Genomic DNA, 23,511 nt, shown 5'->3' on the forward strand with positions numbered 1-23,511 from the left:
AATGTATCCACAGCTTGGCACAGTTCCCACTGTTTTGTGTGTGAAGACACTTCAGATTTACCTTTCAGCAAATTTCAAGTATAAACACAACTTGCTTGTGCATTAGGTCTCCAGAACTTATTCACCTTGATATGTGAAATTTTGCCTCTTTTGACCAACATCTCCCCATTTCACCCTCCCCTTAGGCCCCGAAAACCACAATTTTACTCTTTGCTTCCATGAATTGGACTCTTTTAGATGTCTCATATGTGATACAATGCAGTGTCTTGCTTTCTATGACTGGCTTATTACACTTTTCTCCGCTTTTAATCACCTTGTTGCAAATGGCCGGATTTTTTTTTTTTTAGAATGAATTATATTTTGGTATGTGTGTGTGTGTTGTGTTGTGTGTGTATATCACATTTGCTTTAACTGTTCATTCATCACCAGAAATTATGTCTGTTTCCATAATTTGGTTAATGTGAGTAATGCTGCAATGAACATGGGACTGTCAATATCTCTTCAAGATACTGATTCCATTTCCTTTGCATATATAAGAAGTGAAATTGTTACATGAAAAGATGTAATTTTAATGCTTTGAGAACCTCAATACTTTTTCCAAAATGGAAGGCATAGTGTTATTTTCATGTACTTTCTTGTGTCCCCTAAATTGAAAATCTTTCCAGATCTGTAAATATATAGAACTATTCATTTAATTTTTATAGCTTCATAATATTGGAAATTCATTTTCATCTGTCTCTTTTTCTCTTTCTTTTTTCCCTGTCAGTTGGTGAACAGATGACTGTGAGCCTCCTAATCACTCTGCTACTGGGGCTAGGCGTCTGTCAGTATGTTCCTGGGTCACTTGTACGTGCTGTCATTGTTCCTGCTGCAGTGCCTGTGCACATCGCCACTTTTTCAAGCTTACTCTCCTTGCCCAGTTACTATATTGACCTCTGCATCAAATGTAATCTTTTGTTTGACTAATGCCAATATTTTGCCTTTCTTACTGAACTATAACAGATGAAGAGTGTATTATTAATGGATTTTTAATGTTTAGAAAAGAGAAAAACAGGAAAAAAATAATCACCTAGTTTTTCTAATACTAATACAAATATTTATCAGTATTTTTTTAAACTAAACTTTCTTTTGGTCTTTGAAACAATTTATTTTTTACATTTGGAAACAAGGTAAATGTGCATTGTTTTGTATACCAGACAATGTATGTTTTAAAATCTACACGTTTCATGATCAAAGCCTTAGACAGAAGCCTGATGACAGCTCCTTTGAAACGCCACACCCGTCGCAGTTAACTCTGCTGACTGTTCCATTCGTTCTCTCTTGTTCTGGCCAATTCTTTTTCTGTTACTGGCTATAAAATCCTCCACTCACTGCCCCTGTATCAGGGCCTTCTGGCACCACCCCTGCAGTGTTCTCTTCTGGCTACAAGGCCCGCTTCACATCCATTACCCTCACAGTGTCCTTCCCGACTGGCCCGGCTGCCTGCATGTCTATTCTCGGCTATAATAGTTTCAAGGGGCTCCAACCGGCTTATGCTACTTTCTCTCTGAGGCCGTGAGGATTATGCCCACGGGAGAGCCCAGGCGTGGTGTGGAGTGCCAGGGAGGAGTGACAAGAGACAGCATGGTTGTTAGTGGTGTGGGGCCTGGAGGAAAGTTTAGCAGTGCAAGTGGGGGACTCCTGGTATTCAATTCAGATGTGGAACAAACATCAGTGATTTGGTTTGCTTAAAGTTGTTTAGAAGATCATGTATGAATAAATAGCTTATATATTAGATTGAATTCTATAAAATTGATATTTGACCAAATATGAACTAACTGATGGAACAGTTTCTTATGACTCAAACTAATAAATGCATATAAGCCTGGAGATGAGCAACTTACTGATAAGAACTAAAGATAAACATTTTTCTATTTTTCCCTAGACTTTGTAGGAAAGTGGGTTTCCTATATATCCTTCTTGTAAATATCTCATTTATTAAAATGTCTGTTATTCATATGTTCATTGATTGAACTTTGTTCTGTATATGAGTAATAATGCTTTTCTTCAGATGGAAGAACTATGAATATTTAATTCATATTCATTTAACTATGAATATTCTCTGCTGCTAATTACATTATTTTTCTTTCTGTAATTTTTTTTATCATCAGTGCCCCTTGTAGTTTGTTTTAGCTTATCTAGTTTCAATACACTAGGCAAATTTTCTTGTTTTATTGAGGTATAGTTAATTTACAATGTTGTGTTAGTTTTAGGTATACAGCAACGTGATTCATTCATATATGTTTGTATATATCTATATATAAGTAAGTAAGTGAAAGTCACTCCGTCGTGTCCGACTCTTCGCGATCCCATGGACTATATAGTCCATGGAATTCTCCAGGACAGAATACTGGAGTGGGTAGCCTTTCCCTTCTCCAGGGGATCCTCCCAACCCAGTGATCAAACCAGGGTCTCCTGCGTTGCAGGAAGATTCTTTACCAGTTGAGCCACAAGGGAAGCACATATCTATATATATATTTATATATTCTCTTTTCCAGATTTTTTTGCTTTAAAAATTATTCAGTTCAGTTCAGTTGCTCAGTTGTGTCTGACTCTTTGCAACCTCATGAATCACAGCAGGCCAGGCCTCCCTGTCCATCACCAACTCCCAGAGTTCACTCAAACTCATGTCCATCGAGTCGGTGATGACATCCAGCCATCTCATTCTCTGTTGTCCCCTTCTCTTCCTGCCCCCAATCCCTCCCAGCATCAGAGTCTTTTCTAGTAAGTCAACTCTTCACATGAGATGGCCAGAGTATTGGAGTTTCAGCTTTAGCATCAGTCCTTCCAATGAAAACCCAGGATTGATCTCCTTTAGAATGGACTGGTTGGATTCCTTGCAGTCCAAGGGACTCTCAAGAGTCTTCTCTAACACCACAACTCAAAAGCATCAATTTTTCGGCGTTCAGCTTTCTTCACAGTCCAACTCTCACATCCATACATGACCACGGGAAAAACCATAGCCTTGACTAGACGGACCTTGGTTGGCAAAGTAATATCTCTGCTTTTTAATATGCTATCTAGATTGGTCATAACTTTCCTTCCAAGGAGTAAGCGTCTTTTAATTTCATGGCTGCAGCCAGCATCTGCAGTGATTTTGGAGCCCCCAAAAATAAAATCTGACACTGTTTCCACTGTCTCCCCATGTATTTGCCATGAAGTGATGGGACCAGATGCCATGATTTTACTTTTCTGAATGTTGAGCTCTAAGCCAACTTTTTCACTCTCCTCTTTCCCTTTCATCAAGAGGCTTTTTAGTTCCTCTTCACTTTCTGCCATAAGGGTGGTGTCATCTGCATATCTGAGGTTATTGATATTTCTCCCGGCAATCTTGATTCCAGCTTGTGCTTCTTCCAACCCAGCATTCCTCATGATGTACTCTGCATATAAGTTAAATAAGCAGTTAAAGATATTAAACATAGTTGCCTTTGCTATAGAATAGTTCCTTGCTGTTTATCTATTTTATATATAGTAATGTGTATGTGTTATTTTTTCTTGATTGAGATTCTTAGTCATATATAAGGAAAATTTTGAAGTTTAGGTATCTATTTCTAATGTGCCTTCTAAAGAAACTGCATCAGTTTTCATTCTTTTTATCAGTGTATGAGTATGACTTTCTCCTCACAGCTTCCTCCATGATGTCATCAATTTTTTGAACCTCTGAAATTTGTTAGTACAGAATAGCACCCAGAGCAATCTTCTCTACATTTCTTTGATTACTAGTGAGAATTTACTTTCATATGACAATCAACTCTTGTGACTTATTGTGAGTTGGTTGTCTTATATGTTTTTCTCATTTTAAAATTTGTATATCACATTTCCTTTCTTTATCTTTCTGGAGGAACTGATTCCATAATAGAAATGTTAGTCATCTGTCTGATATTTTATAACTTATTTTTCAGAGTGTGTTTTTTATTTTATAGTGTTTATATATCCATATAAGATATCTATATGTAGATATTTATACAAAATTTTGTATATCCACCTATACCTAAGTATAACAAGACTGAATATTTTGGATAGTGCCAACTATTTTTCCTCCCTCATTTGTTAATAAGAGATATTCTTAGATGAATTTTCCACCTTAAATGTTTGCTTAAATATTATTTTTATTTCTCTTGGTTTGTTACCCTTTTTTGATGTTTAAATATCCTTTTGAAACTTTTTGAGTTTATGATGAGGCAATAATCTACATGTTTCCAAGCTTTATCTGTTGTGCCAACACTATTGGTTGAATAATTCAACTTGTCTACGGATGAAAATGATTATTCAATAGTCTCTTGAAGTCACTCTAAGTTTACCTTCTCCTTCCATTCTTTACATTGAAGCTTTTGTAACTGTTTGAAAGCAAAAAATTATCAGCTGCAACTGAATATCCCCCAGATTTTCTACTACTCTTAGGATAAAAAACAAAGTTCATATCATGGATACAAGATTCCATCCTGTCTGGCCTGTCTCTCCTCCTGAGCTCAATCAATCACCTTCCTTCCTCACTGGCCTTCGTGTCTCAGGGTCTTTGCACATGGCATTCCAAAGTCTGGACTACTGTATTTACTCTTCGAAAATAACTCATATTTAGCAGAGCCTGAGTAAGTATGATGGTGATGTGTCATATTGTTCTCACAGCCCTCTGTTCTTTTCCCAGAAATCAGTTGTCAGAGATGTATCTGTATTTAAATTCATTAAATCTATGTATCTACCTGTAGTTACCCATCTAGATCTAGTCCATTTACTCTCAAAGTCAGAATTACTGTTTCACCTCAGAACCTGACATTGAACTTGGAATATAGTGGATACTCATTAGGAATATCAGTTACACTCATTAGCTGAGTTAGTTGAAGAAATAAATTAATGCATTATATTTTCAGAATATATTAATGGCTGTTAGTGAAGATTTCTGATTTAAAACCATATTTGATAAAAGTTTAAATCTGTTTCTTTAAATAAAAATGTTTCTTAAATGTTTTGGTTATGTTTTGTTTCTAGTCTTTAGGTATCGCCAGACCAAGCCAATGTGTAAAGCAAATGACACTTCTGTGTCTGAATTTGTTTTCCTGGGACTTTCTACCTCTAGACCAGTGCAGCATTTCCTCCTTGCCTTCTCTACAGTGTTTTATGTAATAATTGTTCTAGGGAACTTTCTTGTTGTGCTAACAGTGACCTTTGACCCTCATCTACATTCCCCCATGTACTTCCTTTTAGCCAACCTCTCATTTATTGATTTGTGTTTTTCTGCCATAACAGTTCCTAAGATGATTTCTGACCTGAACTTTGGGCACAAAACCATATCCTTCCAGGGGTGTGTCACCCAGATATTTGTTCTTCACACCCTGGGTGGATCTGAGATGGTGCTGCTCACTGCCACAGCCTTAGACCGACATGTGGCCATATGTCAGCCCCTGCACTACCTGACCATCATGAGCCCACGGGTGTGCCTTTTGCTTGTGTGTGGTGCTTGGGCTATTGGCCTCATTCACTCAGTGGTCCAGTTAGCTTTGTGATCCATTTGCCTTTCTGTGGTCCTAGTGAAATTGACAGCTTTTACTGTGACCTTCTTTGGTTTATCAAGCTTGCTTGCATAGATTCCTACAAAATGGAATTCATGGTCACTGCCAACAGTGGGTTCATATCCATGGGTAATTTCTTCTTGTTGATCATCTCCTATGTTTTCATTCTGGTCACTGTATGGAAACGCTCTTCAGGTGGTTTGCGCAAGGCCCTCTCTACTCTGTCAGCACACATCACTGCGGTGGTTTTGTTCTTTGGACCATGCATCTTTGTTTACATGTGGCCTTTTCCCACGGTCCCAGTGGATAAGTTTCTTGCCATTTTAGACTTCTTGGTTACACCCATCCTGAATCCTGCCATTTATACACTGAGAAACAAGGACATGAAGATGGCTATGAGGTGACTGTGTAGTCAGCTTCTGATTTGGAGGAAGATCTCCTAAGTAACTCATGGAAGCCCAGTTTCCTCAAACAACTTCATGTAATAAAAATGCTTAAATAAATATATAAAATTTGGAGATTTTTTTTCTAAAGTCACCATTTTATAGTATTCAGCCTAGACTATTTATTATGAGGTTACATTGAACTCTTTAGGTAGCAAGTTGTTTGATAGCCAGATTAATCCCAGGAATTGCTTGGTAGAAATTTTTGAAAAAGTGTCAGTTATACACTTCGAATCTCCCGAGTGTATGGTCTTATACATCACATTTCTTGGATTCAATTAATCAATTTATTTCAATTAATTGAATTAACTTATAACGAATATTGTCAAAAGTTTGAGGGAGTTGTGAAATATCTAACTCTCCTTTGATTTAAAGCTAGGATGTGAAAAAATCATATTTTTTCTGAAAGACAAAACAATGTGTGAGGGAGGATTTACAACCTGCAGAAACAAAACAGGGTAATAGCAGTGGAGTGGACAGGAGATGGATAAGGTAGCATAATAAAGATAGATTGACAGATGGCAGAAGAAAAGCATTTGGGAGAGCCTCATAATCTATTTCATAAGCTTGGCCTCTGGCTACTAATCTCACCCTAGCTTGTCTCAATTTCGGACTCAAGTCATCTACAATTGGCTTTGGACAGGGAAATTTATGAATATGTTGTTATTTTACAATTTTCTGAAATTATGACTTAATCCATCAATGAATATTCCTCCAACATTGGAACATGTTGGTCTGACCATAGCCTGGCTGGTATTATCATTAGCTAACAGCCATTCTGTCCAAATCATTTGCTGACTATTTTTCTCTAATAACTCATCTTATATAACTCTTTTGTGTCAAAACATGGGTCTCAGTTATATGTTATTGTGTATAACCTGTATAAATAACAAAACTAATTTAATTTATAGTTTGATAACTAGAAGACTGAACCAAATTTCCTGCAAACCTATGAAAGGACCCTATGTTTGAGTACTGTGATCCAAGATTCATTTAAGATTATCAATCAGTTCTACATTTTATATTTTTCCTGTTCACAATTATTTCATTGCTTTTATTTGTGTTTTGAATGGATTCTTGTCAGGTACCTTAAGTAAAGCCAGATTTCTCTTTGGGTAATTTTCCATACTTTTTGAAAATAGCAAGAGAAGGAAGAAGACTAAAGTTCTAAGCATAAAAGTTCTGAAGGGCAAAACTGAATCACCTGAATTCTTTCAGACTGAGGAGAAAAAGATCTAGTAGAATCATCATTCAAACTTGGAAGGGATCTATCCAAGGAACAGGAACAAACCTGAGGTGTACTAAGTCTTATAAAATTTACAGTCCAGATTCAAACAGGCTTTAGTCCTTGATTGGATTGAAGTGATCACACCTTATTCTTTTATGCCTCACAGAAGGGAGAGTAGATAATTTGTGGAGGAATAGGGACTCAGATGGAAAAGATTCCACCTGCAATGCAGGAAACCTGGGTTCGATCCCTGGATCAAGAAGATCCTGTGAAGAAGGAAATGGCAACCTACTCCAGTATCCTTTTGTGGAGAATTTTGTGGACAGAGGAACCTGGTGGGCTTCAGTCCATGGGATCGCAAAGGGTCAGACATGATTGGGTGACTAACACACACACATATCATGCCAGAGCTAAATATTCTTTTATACACAGTATTCAAAATAGAAAAAAATATGATATATAAGTAGCAGGGATATGCAACTGATAATTAAGAGGAAAATAATAGAAGTAGACTATGGATGGCTCAATTGTTGACATTAGCAAAGAGTATAACTCATACAATCTAAAGCGACATTAAGAAGTTGAAAACCTGAAAACATTTTCACAGAGAAACAATCTAAGAGAGAACCAAGGGATGTTTTGAAATAAAATTAAATATGTGCAATTATGAATTTAAGGGGGCTTGATTTAAAAACAGACTGGACACAGCAGAAGAAAGGCTATGTGGCTTCAAGGACAAGTCAATAGATACTATCCAAACTGAGTAAAGAGAGATTAAAAGAACAAAAAGTCAAAATACATACGCATATGAAAATAGCAATTCTTTTATATAAGGGTTTATTCCTGAGATTTTCTATTGGAAATGTTACAAAATACACAGAACCATGTCATCTTTTGCTTCCCTGGAGCCTCAGATGATAAAGAATCTGTCTGGAATGTGAGAAACCTGGATTTAATCCCTGGGTCAGGAAGATGCCCTGAAGAAAGGAATGGCAACCCACTCCAGTATTCTTTCCTGGAGAATTCCATGGAGAGAGGAGCCTGGCAGGCTGCAGCCCATGGAGTCACAGAGTTGGACACGACTGAGTGACTAGCATACATGTCACTAATTTGAGATATAAATTTGAGATATAACTAGATCCATGGGTTCAGATAAATGGATGCAAACTTGTATGATTTTTTGAGGAAGATTTCTGAAGAAAAGTTTTGTTTTGTTATATGTAGTAATGAGTAACTTGCAAACTTTGTATATAATCCTGTTTTTACAGACTATTTGAACACTGAAATGAATTAAATGGATAGTTTATTACAAAACTAAATTTTTTTACCTACCTATATGATGAACTGCCTAATCTATTTATGAATTGGAAGGAAAAAAGCAAAATCTCTAAAGGTTGTTAATATAGCCATCTTTGTATCTCATATACATCATTTAAAGACAATTACAGTGTTTCACAAATAAAACATGATGTTGAAGAAACAAAGCTCTATACAGATTATGATTATGATTCAACTTTTTGAATATGATTAGGAATGCTTAATGATTACTTTTATAGATATGTCTATGGAAGGTAATTAGAATGTTAACTAATTGGTGACTATTGTTTTGTAAAAGAGAGCAATATGATGCAGTAGCTTATTAAAGAAAACTTTAGAGAAGGTCTATGTGAAATGTTCTGCTAAAAGAAATGCATAGGATAATAGAAAATTCCCTGATATGGTGGTCAGTGTTGAAATAATAGTAACAGTAGTGATATAAAGTATTAACATTCTTACTAATTTCAAGTCATTCTTGAGAACAATCAAAATCATACTTCAAAAGACTGGCCAAATTTCCCAAACAGGAACTCATTTTAGCAATTCTAGAATCCTAAAGAATTGACACACAGTTTTCATCAAGAGATACACATGATTTCAATATGTGAATCGGGGAACTCTTCCCAGGCTTAAGTAACAGGGTAGGTGTGGCCAATTTAGTGCACTCACAGTCGACATTCTGATAATTGGAAATGATGAAATACCAAAAGAAATCTAAGTCATCATAGCCGCTTAATGGCATTTCTAATCTCTTTGTTTCTTAAAGTATAAATGACTGGATTTAGTAGTGGTGTGATGATCGCATAAAATACAGCAAGGAACTTGTCCACCCAAGTGATGCTGAGTGGACATAGGTAGATGAAGATGCAAGGCCCAAAGAATAACACGACCACTGTGATGTGGGCAGTGCAGGAGGAGAGCGCCTTGGAGGCCCCACCCTTTGATTGGTGGCAGACAGTAAGGAGAATATAAGAGTAAGAGATGAGCAACAGAATGAAGCAAACAGTTGCAAGTACCCCACTGTTAGCATCTGTCAGCACTTCTAGAATATAAGTGTCCATGCAGACTAACTTGATCACCAATGGAATATCACAGAAAAAGCTATCCAATTTTCTGGGTCCACAGAAGGGCAGTTGTGTAATTATAGCTAGTTGGCTTATTGAATGCACAAAGCCAATGATCCATGATGTCATCACTAGTCGAATGCACATTTTTGTATTCATGATGCTGGAGTAATGGAGTGGCTTGCAGATGGCCACATAGCGGTCATAGGCCATCATCACTAGGAGCACCATCTCACCCCCTCCAAAAAAATGTCCGAAAAACATCTGACACATGCAGCCTCTGAAGGAGATGGTCTTATTTTCTTTCAGAAAGTCTGTGATCAGTTTAGGGGTGGCTACTGAGGAAAAGCATAAGTCAGAGAATGACAGATTTGCTAACAGGAAGTACATAGGGCAGTGGAGGTGAAGGTCAGCAATAACTAGGAGCACAGTGAAGACATTACCTAAAATGGTGATCAAGTAAAGTGAAGAAAATACCACTAGGAGGAAGGCCTGGAGGTCCCATGAGTCACACAGCCCAAGAAAAATAAATTCAGACACCACAGACTGGTTTACTTCTTCCATTCAGTTCAGTGTCTTCTAAATTTATCTGAAGAAAAAATGTAAAAATAGATTTTATAAATAAACAGTCTGTGCATCAAGTGTGTTTTTTATGCGCTACTAATGGAAGCGTGTACTTACATAATCACTGTAAAAAGCAATTGGCTTTCTCTTTTAATGATCAATATACATATATTCTATGGTGCAGCAATTTCACTCCCATTTGTATGCTCAATGTAAACTCTTGTATCTGTATACAAGGAAAATGTATGCAATGCCTATAAACATAGTGATAGAATCTTAACAAAGTACAACTATATAAAATGACATGAATGTGTGTTAGTAAAATATAGTAATAAAGAAATAAAAAGCCTCAAATAGATCCTCTCGGCATAAATTTTATAAGATGAAGAGCAGTACAAAAATAATAGTATATTTTTCAGGAACTTGTATAAGTAATAAAACTATGTCCCAAAATGTAACCTCAATTGTGGGAAGCCAAGATTCTGCGTGAGGATGAACACATAAGCAGTTGTCCATTATTATCATCTGTTTAGATCTTGGACTGGGCAATGTCTTATAAGTATAGTTTTACTATTATGTAAACAAGCAAACAAACTCAAAATGGACATGGAAAAATTAGGAGAATATACTCTGAATCAAGAATTATGATCTATTCAATACAGCAGACCTGAGTTAAATAGTGGTTTCAGAAAAATGGCATTTGTATTTGTTAATTGAAGTATAGTTGACTTACATTAAATGACTTAAATTCTGCCATCTACAGCAACATGGATGGACTTATAAAGTAAGTGAAATGCCAGAGAAAGACCAGTACTGTTGGACATCACTCATATGTGGAATCTAAAAAATAATACAAAAAGTGACATTTTATTAATATCTTTGAAGCTGTCTGATAAAAGATATTATACATAAATTTGAAAAGCTCAAACAATATTTAACACATTATTGAAGATTAATAGTAATTTAAATGAATGGATCCAGTAAAAAAGAGATATTAATACTAGTTTTGATAAAATGACAAAATATTTTTACCAAGAAACATAGTTAACTATGTGTAAGAGCAGATAAGCTAATCAAGGATAGTGTGGAAGAATACATGTTACAGGCATAAGGAGTAAATCACAAGCATCTGGAACAAATGTATTCTGTTCATGAAATTCAAAGCCATATAGCCTGTAATTGAGATAAGAAGATGCGTGTTTCCCAAACTGTATGAAGTTGCATTACTGCTCTTGGCACTCATTGCTTCTGGGTTTGCTTTCCTTTAGTCTTGGTTTACTCTCCCTGTTTTCTGTAATTGAAGTTGTTATTGATTATATTTTGTTGTTTAAATCCACACAGTTATCACATACTAGGGATGAAAATAAGAACAGACTTAGAAAACACTATATGTAGAAGGGATTTTTAATTTTTTATGATAGGGTAAACAGGAATTTGTTGAATACTTTCTTACTGTGAACTGCAATAACTTTTGAGCACTTCAGTGAAAGAAAAGTGGATTGCAGTCATTAGAAGAAAAAGAAGTAAAAGGTTATGCCTACTTTCTCACCTAATTGCCGTAAATGTTGTTAATATTATTTTAGTTGAATTACAAAAGATAAAATATCACTGCTAAATTGATTATGAAAAATGAAAGTGAAAGTTTCTCAGTCATGTATGACTCTTTGTGACCCCATGGGCCATTCCAGTCCATGGAATTCTCCAGGCCAGAATACCAGAGTGGGTAGCCTTTCCCTTCACCAGGGGATCTTCCCAACCCAGGGATTGAACCCAGGTCTCCCACATTGCAGGTGGATTCTTTACAAGCTGAGCTACTGTATTTAATTTTCAAGTAAATACTACATGGAGAAGTAAATCTAAAGATTTTAAGAGTACAGTTGTAAAATCAAATGAGTTAAAGCAGGACTCACAAAAAAGAATAAAAAGTTAAGATAATTAAAAATAGAAAAGGAGACAATTCTCATTTTTTTTAAGCTGCTATTTTTAGGGTCACACAGAAATTACGTGTCTCTGTTTCTTTGTATCTCCCTGTCTCTCTCTCTGACTAGCTCCCCGTGCTAGAAATTTTCACCCACATTATTTAAAGTTATCTTCACAATAAGCCCATGAAAGACATCTTATTCTGAGTGTGACCATCAGTGTAGCCTGTGAGGGTCTCAGAGCTGAGAAACGGCATGACTGGAGTCAATCCCAGTGCTCTCTGATGCAGTCCTTCCTTTGTGCTGTCATTCTGTGTATCTTTCTGTTCAGTTTCAAGAGCAGAATTCTATTTACATGGTAACTATTGACTGTTACAAGCTTTAAGAGATTTCTCTTTGTTGGTCATTTTCCTTCCTGAACTAAATTAATAGCAATCACTTTTCTCAATATTCAGAACTTTCAGTTAATTACAGTTACATATCTGTGTCTAGAACACAGTTTCCCTTAATTCAGGGAAACTGTAGACACCAATGATTGTGGCTCTGTGAGGACTTGAATACATCCTCAAAAAGGACATTTAGGGAGCTGAAAGGCAACGGAGAAGGCAATGGCACCCCACTCCAGTACTCTTGCCTGGAAAATCCCATGGATGGAGGAGCCTGGTGAGCTGCAGTCCATAGGGTCACTAAGAGTCGGACACGACTGGGCGACCTCACTTTCACTTTTCACTTTCACGCATTGGAGAAGGAAATGACAACCCACTCCACTGTTCTTGCCTGGAGAATCCCAGGGATGGGGGAGCCTGGTGGGCTGCCGTCTATGGGGTTGCACAGAGTAGGTCACCACGGAAGCAACTTAGCAGCAGCAGCAAGGCAACTGAACTGAATTGAACTGAACTGAAGGCTGTACTCCTTTTGATGCTGAAGGGAGTCCAGAAGTCCCAGCATGTAACTGGGAGAAGAAATCCATGCTATGATTGGAAGGTATGCAGCAATTCCAAACCATCCTAATTAGTACGTATGGAAATATGATACTGAAGCATTCTCTTAAATGTGATAGAGGAAGGGAACTAAGGGAGAAATTAAGATATTTACAGAGAATATAGACTATATTCTTACCAGAGAGACAGCATATTTGATCACTTTTTCTCCCAAGAATAAAGCATTGTTTATATTCTTGACTAGAATCTGAAATAAAATCATTACTTTGTCAAAACAGAATCTGCTTTCTGTTGTGATCAGCATTCATGGGAGACTGTGAGACATATATTTAGTGTAGAAACTGGCCTCTGGGATAGGAGACTCTCAAGCTCTGTTCCTTCGGGACCACTTTATTCTGAGTCTCTCTGAATTGAGAGTTCACCTGGAAAGTGTTCCTTTTGTGCAGGTCAGAAAGAGACCTGTGGGGACAATGATAAAAGTTCTGATGGTGGAAGTTAAGCACAGTTTTAAAACATCTCTTTGCTTACTGTTTTAAAAAAGAAAAACATTATTCCAAAACGAAGTTGTCATGTCTAGTTCCAGATGACTTGGGTGGGTGGACAGGGGATAACCGCAGAGGGAGATGACCTAGTCACTGCTGTTCACCACCTATGTCCATGGTGAAACAGCCTTAACTGCTGGTTTTGTTGGGTTTCAGTGAAGATTAGAAACATTATAAAGTATCAAAAATTTCTGATTATTTGAGCAATGATCTTGGTTTAGCATTGAGTAGTGTGTATGTGCAGTTGTTCAGGCATGTCTGACTCTTTATGGCCTCATGGCCTGTAGCCCACCAGGTTCCTCTGTCCTTGAAGTTTTCCAGGCAAAATACTGGAGGGGGTTGCCATTTCCTACTCCAGAGCATCATCCTGACCCAGGAATCGAACAATGTCTTTTCTGTATTTCCTGCATTGGCAAGCAGATTCTTCCACGGCGCCATCTGGGGAGATGCTAACATTGAGTAAAGGGAAATATTATCAATATTCTACAAGATAAAAGGCAATAAAGGAAGCCTACATTTATTTTTCCTTTAGGGACTATTATATAAATTCAGTATTATTGACAAGATTCCAACATTTTAGAAGCTTGAGAAGGAAATGTGATAGTCTGTCTCCACCCACCTCTGTTACTTTTTTCACCAGAAAAAAAGTTATCCATGTTTGGTGGTTATTCCATGCAATTACATATGCATATGTTAGCATACATGTTATGGAGGAGTCTTATTTGTTTTGTGGAATATATAGTACATGTAACGGTGCTTTAAATTCCAATTTATTTAAAATCAATTTATGCTTAAATATCTGTCAGTCAATGTAAATTTTTGCTCTTAGAGAAATTAAGAGAGAAATTTATGTAGCAACACATTTTTAGTGTTTTCTTCACACTTTAGGAATAGATTCTTGTGGTTTGGAAAGCAGATGTGAAAAGACAATAAGGTACAAAGATGGGATTATTGGGCTTGACATTAACTATGTGGATAGTGTCAGTGATGTCAACCCACCACTGGTCAACTTGATGGATGATCAGGCATAGGAAGATCCTCTGTCTTGACATATAGCCTAGAACATCTGTGCATTAAAGTACAGTTGACTATATTTAAAGAATGGAAACCCAAGGTAAATCAGGAAACTACTTCAAGTCCAGTATTCTTGAACATAGGATAGCACAAACACATAAATATGACAACTATACTAAAATATCCTTGAATATGGAGGAGGCAGAGTCAAAATACTTCATCTCAGATCCACATAAACTCATAAAGAAAGGGTGGCAATAATGCAGCATATCTGCAGGATGACTTTTGTTCATTTCCTTTCCTTCTCATTGTTAGAGAACTTTTGATAAAGAAACATTTCACTCTTCCCGAGTGATGGGGACTCTGGACAGATTCCAAGCATTTATACAAACTTCATAGTCACTGTCTTATCTACCTGGTAAATCCATCTATGTATTCTAGGGAAGAAATGAACCCCATGTTTCAGCTTCACCAAGTTTTTAGGTGACACAACAGTAGAGGAGGATGGTGACAAGATTCTATTCAGTATCTATAAATCAAGGTAACAAGACTATTATTTTTATACTCCGACAGCTTCTAGGAAATGAAGCTTTTAAGCAAAGAAGTTAAATGGGGCAGCCAACCAAATAATAATATATTGAAATCTCTAGCCTGATTAATATAATTCTAAATAAGGACATACATTTGGAAGACAGCTTTGTAGTGCCTTAAAAAGCTAAAGATCCTATTGCCATATGATAAAGTACTAGTACTCCTAGGTATTTACAAAATTGAGTTAAAAATTCTGTCCATACAAAACCTGAATTTGAATGTTTATGGCAGCTTATTCCTAATTATAAAAAACTAGAGATAACCAATACTTCCTTAAATATGTGAGTGGACAAACTGTGATACATCCTTATAATGGAATACTATACAACAATAAATGGATGTAATCTATCAGGTCATGAATAGATATAGAAAATCCTTAATATCTTGCTACATGAAATAAGCCAATCTGAAAAGTCTACATACTATATGATTCCCCATATATGACATGCTAGAAAATGCAAAACTATGGAGACAGTGAAAGTATGGGTGATTCTCAGGGATTCAGGGGGATGATGAATAGCTGAAGCATAGGAGATTTTAGTATGGTGAAATTCCTTTTTATGATGCTGTAGTTTGGGATATATGGACTTAGACATTTGCTGCATCTTTTGTGAGGCCCTAAAAGGAATGACACTGTAGTAACAATGAATGCAAATTTGCTTCTAAAGCCACTATCCAGTAAAAGGAGCCAAGGATCTTTGGAGAAATGGCTATTGTAGGAATAGGGAAGAATGGTGAAAAATAATCTTGGAGCATCCTTTAATCTTAGAATATAAGGAAGTGCTCAAACATACATAAAATCACAAACTTTGATGTGGATATATATCAAAGGGACTTAGGAGGCAAATAAAAATCTCCCAGTATTAGATTATAATAATAATTATATATATAAACATAGAATATATATATATTATAATTAGCAGTATTATATTATAATCCAAAGTATAAAATAAAATCCATGATTTCATACAGATATAAATGATTGAATAAATTAGTACATGAGGTAGAGGAGAAATCACCCATGTAGAAGAATAACAGAAAAATTATGCTGTCCTATCCAAGGGGAACTTAGCTCCCTATTTCTTAAGTATTGGCCAAGTATAAAGACTTTTTTTTTCCAAAAAGTGCGTTGTGGATAGTAGGGAAAGAAACATCACAATGAAGCAACTGACAAACATTTCAGTCAGATGATTAAGGGCAACATTAGCAGTATAAATCGTGTTGATGGTATAGACCCTTGATAGGAGGTGATGAAAACAGGACTTTACCTGTGATGTTCCTCCACTGAGCCCATGATTCTGGTGTAACCATGGGAAAAATGCCAAGTAAATGTCAATACAATGGTATCCTTCTTACGTTGCAGTTCCTTAAAATATTAAACATACAATTATCCTCAGTTTAGTTCAGTTCAGTCACTCAGTCGTGTCTGACTCTTTGTGACCCCATGAATCACAGCAGGCCAGGCCTCCCTGTCCATCACCAACTCGCGGAGTTCACTCAAACTCATGTCCATCGAGTCGGTGATGCCATCCAGGCAACAACCCATCAATTTTTCTCCTAGTATTTAATCCCAAAGAAATAAAAACAGGTATTGAAATAACAACTGTACACAAATGTTTAGAGTAGAACTATTCACAATGACCAAGGGTGGCAACAATCCAAATGTTCATCAGCTGATGAATGGATAAACAAATGTGATAATCCATACAAAGGAATACCATTCAGCCACAAAGAGGAACGAGTCACTAATACACATTTCAATATGGTTAAACTTGAAAACATGCTAAATGAAAGAAGCCAGACACTAAAGGTAACATAATTGTTTTAATTCTTTTTGTATACGATATGCAGAATAGGTTAATTCATTGAGACAGGAAGCAGACTAATAAATGCCAGGGGCTTATTAGTGGACAGTGATTGGGAAGAAATGATGATTGAACAGTACTGTGAATATACTAAATGCCATTGGATTGTACTCTTCAAATGATTTACATCACATGATGTGAATTTTACCTCTATGATAAAATAGCAAAAATTTAAATACTAAAAAGATAAATGAGAAAATATAATTTTCCATTATGAATAAAGACTTCAGTTATCGACTTTATCTTATTTTTTTCAAAATCATACTTGGCTTATGTGTACCTTTCCCTTTTTAAGGTAAATGTATAATTCTTATGTAAAAGAGAATGCTGCAGTTCACACACTAGGTTTTTGCTCATTTCTCTCCAGGCTAGATGTTATGTAGAAATTAGTCTAAATTTTTATAAAATGAGATCATAGCAGTTTAACTAACAGAAATCAAAAACTGGGGACAATGTATTAAAGTGGAGCTCCCTGGTGGCTCAGAGGTGAAGAAACTGCCGCCAGTGCAGGAGACCAGGGTTCAGTCCCTGTGTCAGGAAGACCTGGAGAAGGAAAGGGCAGCCCACTCGGGAATTCTCGCCTGAGAAATCCCACGGACAGAGGAGCCTGAGGGGCTACTAGTCCATGGGGCTGCAAAGAGTCAAGCATGATTTTGCAACTAAACAGCAAAATAATGGTGTTAAATAAGATAAGAATGGTGACGTTTGGTCTTCTGTATGTGCACATGGATTTTCTGAATAGCATTAGAGAGTTAGAGATATTCAGTATGTCTGAATTTAGTTAATGTATAGAAAAAAAATCACAGGGCTGAATACCAAAGCACACAAATTCTATTACCTTTTCTTCTATTAACTGATCTGTCACAATCTTATTTCTTCATCTGATATGGAAGAATATTGGGTTTCCATCTCACCATTTTATTAGAAATAATAAATGAGATAATATAGGCAAAAATACTCAGCTAAGCATAAAACTAAGTAGACTTGTGAGCTCTTATTTATATGTTCTGCAATGATCTAAAAGAGAGAACATATAGCATAGGAATTAAATCCATGGACGTTGAAATCAGAAAATTATTGTGTTTGGATATTGGATCTGACTTCAGCATATTAACTTTTGCCAGCATGTTAAATTTCCATATCATTTAATATTAGTATCTCTAAAATGGGCATGGTAATTGTATTTATGAGGTAAAAAGCAGGTTTAGTGTTTTTAAGGATACTACATGGATATGCTTCCAACGGAATTCTAAATAATTTTTACTAATGTGTTTGTTAATAGGTATTCCTTTTTCACTGGTATTGGTCTAAATGATATTTATCAATAGGCATTAAAATGTTAGGAGATACTGGTTTTCCTTGAAGATACTTTGCTGTCATATTTTATTAGACATAGATTCCTTTGTTTTCCATATACTTTTTAAGCCAAAGTTCTAATAATTTTCTCTTCTCTTAATGTCATGAGAATTCAAAGTAGAGAGCTCATAATAAATGGCCGGGGGACTCAGTTCATTGAATCATCAAGGGTCCAAGCTTGCTCTGCTCTTCACAGTGTAAATCAATGACTGAGAGACGAGGTGTTGGGATCAGCAAGAGACTTTATCAGGAGCTAGCTGGCTGACTGAGAAGATGGTGCTAGAGCCTCAAAATAATCATCTTGTCAGGGCCTGGTTGCCTGGTTCTTTTATGGATCAGAGATGGGGTGGGGAGATGAGGAGACAAAGTAATACTCTTCAATCCTTGCAAACGTCCCCCAGAATACCAAGCCTCAGGCAGGGGAATGTGTTGGTTTCACTTCCTTGTGGTCCTTCACAGGCAAGCAGCTCAGGTTATCTCCTCAAGGCAGTCCATTATTCACGCTAACAAAAGTGGAAAGATGAGGGTTAAAGTTACAGAAGCAGATACAGCATAAATTCAAAATTAACCTTTTCCAGTTACAAGGGGTCACCAAAAAATTGTTGCTAGTCCTGGAGCGGTTCTAAGGAGCACTAACCACAGAGATCGAAGAGGAAAACATTTCTTAAAAGGTTCAATTATAGAGAAAATATTGTTTTCTGAGCTCCTTTTTTTGAGAGGTCAGATTATATGGGCCAGTATAATATAAGTGACTAGCCTGCTGAAATTATCAGCTGTTTTTCTTATATGGGTAAGGCAGAGCACCTCTGCGACGTTACAACAAATCTCCTACTCCCTCTTTCCTCTGACTCTACATTTCTGTTTTCAATTCAGCAAGCATTTGCTGAACCGCTACAGGTGCCAGCCTTTCCAAAGGGAAGTTAGTATTTCATTCCAAGTTGCTTGAATTGCTTCATATACCTTGATTGTTTCTTGATTTACAGGGAACCTTTTGGGTCTGGACTATGTTTCCCTAGGAACTTGAAGTGTTAGTTGCTCAGTAGTGCCTGACTCTTTGTGATCCTATGGACTATAGCCTACCAGGCTCCTCTATCCATGAAATTCTCCAGTCAAGAATACTAGAGTTGGAAGCCATTCCCTTCTCCAGTGATTTTCCCAACCCAGGGATTGAAACAAGTTGTCCTGCATTGCAGGCAGATACTTTACCGTCTGAGCCAAACAAGTGGGATACATATATTGGAAGGACAGAGGAGGGGATAAAAAGCCTCCAGTTGACCGGGTCCAGCTTGTCAGTCCAAATGGTGATTACTTCTTTGTGATGATCTTCCTCAACACCATCATGAAGAGGATGCTATCTTACTATTCAAGTCTTTAAATTGAGATGCAAAAGAGCATTTTAAGTGGAAAGCATACATAAGAGATTAGGTTTAGGTCCACAGGCATAGAGAAGTTACATTAATTTATGACTCAATTCATTCAACAACTATTACTGTCCACTTGCCTTCCTTTGCCCCAAACGTACACCTATAGTTAACACAGAGAATTCCTTATAATGAGTAGAATGAAAATTGAAAATTTGGGCCTGAACACGCAGATGGTTTTTGCATGTTATGTTGGTCGCAACTAGGAGTAAAAGGCTACAGGTTTACAGTCTCAATTTAGTGAAATATTGTGTTTGAATATAACTTAGTTGTGGTTAGTATTTGGGCATCCCAGGTGGTGCTAGTGGCAAAGAACCCACCTGCCAATTCAGGAGACATAAGAGATTCGGGTTCGACCCCTGGGTTTGGAAGAGCCCCTGGAGGAGGGCATGGTAACCCATTCCAGTATTCTTGCCTGGAGAATCCCATGGACAGAGGAGCCTGGTGGGTTACAGTCCATGGGACTGCGAAGAGTTGAACACAACTGAAGCAACTTAGCATGCACATTGTCAGTATTCTGACTATGATCCTGAAAAACACTAATAAGAAATTCTCCCATTTGGAAGAAATGCAAGCAGTGTATTTGGTTGTCCGCTTTGTTTGGCTAGAAGCATGCATATATACTGATTCATGAAAAGTTATTAATGGTTCTGTTAGATGGTCAGAGCTTAAAGTAAATAGAATTGGAAGACTGGTGGCAAAGAATTCCTGGGGGAGAATTGGTGGTAATTGATCTCTCAGAAGAGGCACAGATTATGAAAAATCTGTGTCTCATGTATTCTTACCAAAGGGTATCCATTATAGAGGAAACTTTAGTAGCAGACTAATAAATTCTATAAATGCTAACCTAATTTTCCAGCCACCTCCGGTGCTTTCTAAATGGGATTTTGTACAAAATAACCATGGTCAGAAATCATGTATTGCTAAACACTGCATTTGATCAAGTTTATTTTATAGCAAAGCAATTAGCAACAATGGTTATAGACCATAACATGTACTTGCTGCTGCTGCTGTTAAGTCGCTTCAGTCATGTCCAAGTCTATGCGACCCCATAGACGGCAGCCCACCAGGCTCCGCCGTCCCTGGGATTCTCTAGGCAAGAACACTGGAGTTGGTTGCCATTCCCTTCTCCAATGTGTGAAAGTGAAGTCGCTCAGTCGTGTCTGACTCTTAGCGACCCCATGGGCTGCAGCCCACCAGGCTCCTCCATCCATGGGATTTTCCAGGCAAGAGTACTGGAGTGGGGTGCCATTGTCTTTGCGGAACATGTACTTAATAACCCATAAATAGCTGATCTAATAAATAGTAGAATGGCATACTAAAGACTTCCTGATGAGTCTTTTGGGAGATAATATGTTCATTCTCTGATTCTGGAATCAAAATGTGGAAGTGATAGTTAATCCTTACACTGTGATGCTTCATAACCCACTCACAAAATTTTTGCTTCCCACCTACCACTTTGAACGCTTCCACCAGAGTAAATAGTATCTTCACTAACTTGGAAGTTAAGACTGACTACTGTCCATTTAAGTTTGGCTAGAGAATGTATAAAATATGCATCCCACTGATTAATATCTGTGAGGATGAATATAAAAGAAACCAGTGAGAATTAAGGAGAATTTGCCTTTGTGATAAGTGTATGAAAAATAATGTCAGATAGTATGAAAATGACTGTAATGTTTGAGTTGAGAGCATGTGATACTTGCATTTGTTGTGGCAAATTATATTACAAGACAATATAAGTTTCATTTTTTCATCCTATCCCCTTCTATCTTCAGAATATTAGAAAATTCATACAAATTGTACTTAAGAGGTTTATTTTTTAAGGACTGAGAGAAGTAAAAAGATACCCATTATAATAGGCAGGGTAAAAGATGCTTTAAAAATACAGAGGTGACAATGCAGCAAATGAATGGGCATACCCATGAGAAAAAACTGAGGCGACCACCCGAAATAGAGACAGCCATGCGGTTGGCTCTTGGTCCTTTGGCTCCACCTCTGTGCAGGCATGTCTTGGTGATGTTTCTTTCATTCCCAACTTTCACTCCATGATAAAATTAGCTTGCAAATCATATTACTCCCAATGTTTTTTATACAGTTATATTGATAGAGACACTCTAATATTTTATTCTTGGCGTAATTTATTCTTTTACTCTCAGGAATAGTTTTCTATTGTACTGTGTAGTGTCATATAATAAATGAATAATTTTTGAAATCAGATTGACCTTTGAACCCTTAAGTGAAGAAAAAATTAAATTGTACTATCTTGAGGAACTGTATTTCATATTTCTGAGTCTCATTTTCTTATCCATAGTTTGGGAATAATAGTACATTTATATAATAAACATAGCAGTGGTATAGAGCAGGCATTCAAGGATGATAAGTACTATTTTTTTTGCTAAAATTGTTTTAATTTTTTCACTTTAGTTGAAGCATAGTTGATTTATAATATTATACAGTATTAGTTTTAGGGATACAGCAAAGTGATTCAGCTGTATATGTGTATATATATATATATACACTCAGTATATGTATTCAGCTATTATAGGTTATTACAAGATATTGAATATAATTCCATGTGACATACATAAATCCCTGTTGCTTATCTATTTTATGTATAGTACTTTGTATCTGCCAATTCCATTCTCCTCAATTATCCCTAATCCCATCCTTTCTCCTTTGGTAACCCTAAGTATGTTTCTTTTGAGAGTCTGTTTCTGTTTTGTGTATAGATTCATTTATATTATTTTTATATTCTACACATTTCTACACAGAAGTAATAGCATATAATATTTTTCTTTCTCTGTATGACTGATTTCACTTAGTATGATTTTCTCTATATTCAACTACCTTGTTAAAAATGAAAATGTTTCATTCTTTTTTGTATCTGAGTAATATTCCAGTAAGTGTGTGTGTGTGTGCATGTATCACATCTTCTTAAATCAATCTTCTGTTGATGAGCAGTTGATTTGTTTCCATGTCTTGGCTATTGTAAATAATTCCTATGAACATTGGGGTTTATGTATCTTTTCAAATTAGAGTTTTCATTTTTTATGGATATATGGCCAGGAGTGGGATTGCTTTACATTTATTTCTAGGCTCTCTATTTTGTTCCATTGACCTATAGGTCTATTTTGTGCCAATACCATGCTGTTTTGATACTGTAGCTTTATAGTATAGTCTGAATCCTAGAAGGGCTATGTCTCCAGCTTTGTTCTTTTTCTTCAGGATTGCTTGGCAACTCTGGTTCTTTTGTAGTTCCAAAAAATTTTTAGGATTGTTTATTCTAGTTCAGTGAAGAATGCTATGAATGTTTTGAAAAGTATCACAGTAAATTTGTAGGTTGCTTTGGGTAGTATAGCCATTTTAACAGCATTAATTCTTCCAGTCTATGAGCATGAGATATCTTTCTATTCCTTTGAATAAGTTTCAGTTTCCTTTATCAGTGTTTTATAGTTCTCAGCATACAGATTTTTCACCTCAGTTAAAATTATTCCTAGGTTTTTTTTTTTTTTGGTATTTTACTTTTGACAATATTTTAAATGGAATTTCTTTTTGCTTTCATTTTCTGATACTTCATTGTTATGTAAGTGCATCACTTTTATTCTGCCATTTTTCTATTTTTGTGTCCATGTAAAGAGGAATGAAATTGCTATATGTACCATATTTTTATTTTAGGACTTTTATTATTGATTCTTAC

At 36.4% G+C, this 23,511-nt stretch overlaps 1 protein-coding gene and 1 pseudogene across 1 annotated transcript; one reads left to right on the top strand and one right to left on the bottom strand.

Annotated features, from left to right (window-relative positions):
- Positions 1-5,051: 5,051 nt before the first annotated feature.
- Positions 5,052-5,989, top strand: LOC148776854 (olfactory receptor 4F6-like; annotated as a pseudogene).
- Positions 5,990-9,256: 3,267 nt separating this feature from the next.
- Positions 9,257-10,162, bottom strand: LOC148776855 (olfactory receptor 4K3-like). Its single transcript, XM_088840105.1, has one exon. It carries the CDS (start codon positions 10,160-10,162, stop codon positions 9,257-9,259), a length of 906 nt encoding a protein of 301 aa, XP_088696231.1.
- Between the last annotated feature and the right edge of the window lie 13,349 nt (positions 10,163-23,511).

This window comes from Moschus berezovskii, chromosome 9, assembly GCF_049115385.1.
Source record: "Moschus berezovskii isolate FMDL1 chromosome 9, NW_MosBer_1.0, whole genome shotgun sequence".
In the NCBI taxonomy this organism is placed as follows: domain Eukaryota; kingdom Metazoa; phylum Chordata; class Mammalia; order Artiodactyla; family Moschidae; genus Moschus; species Moschus berezovskii.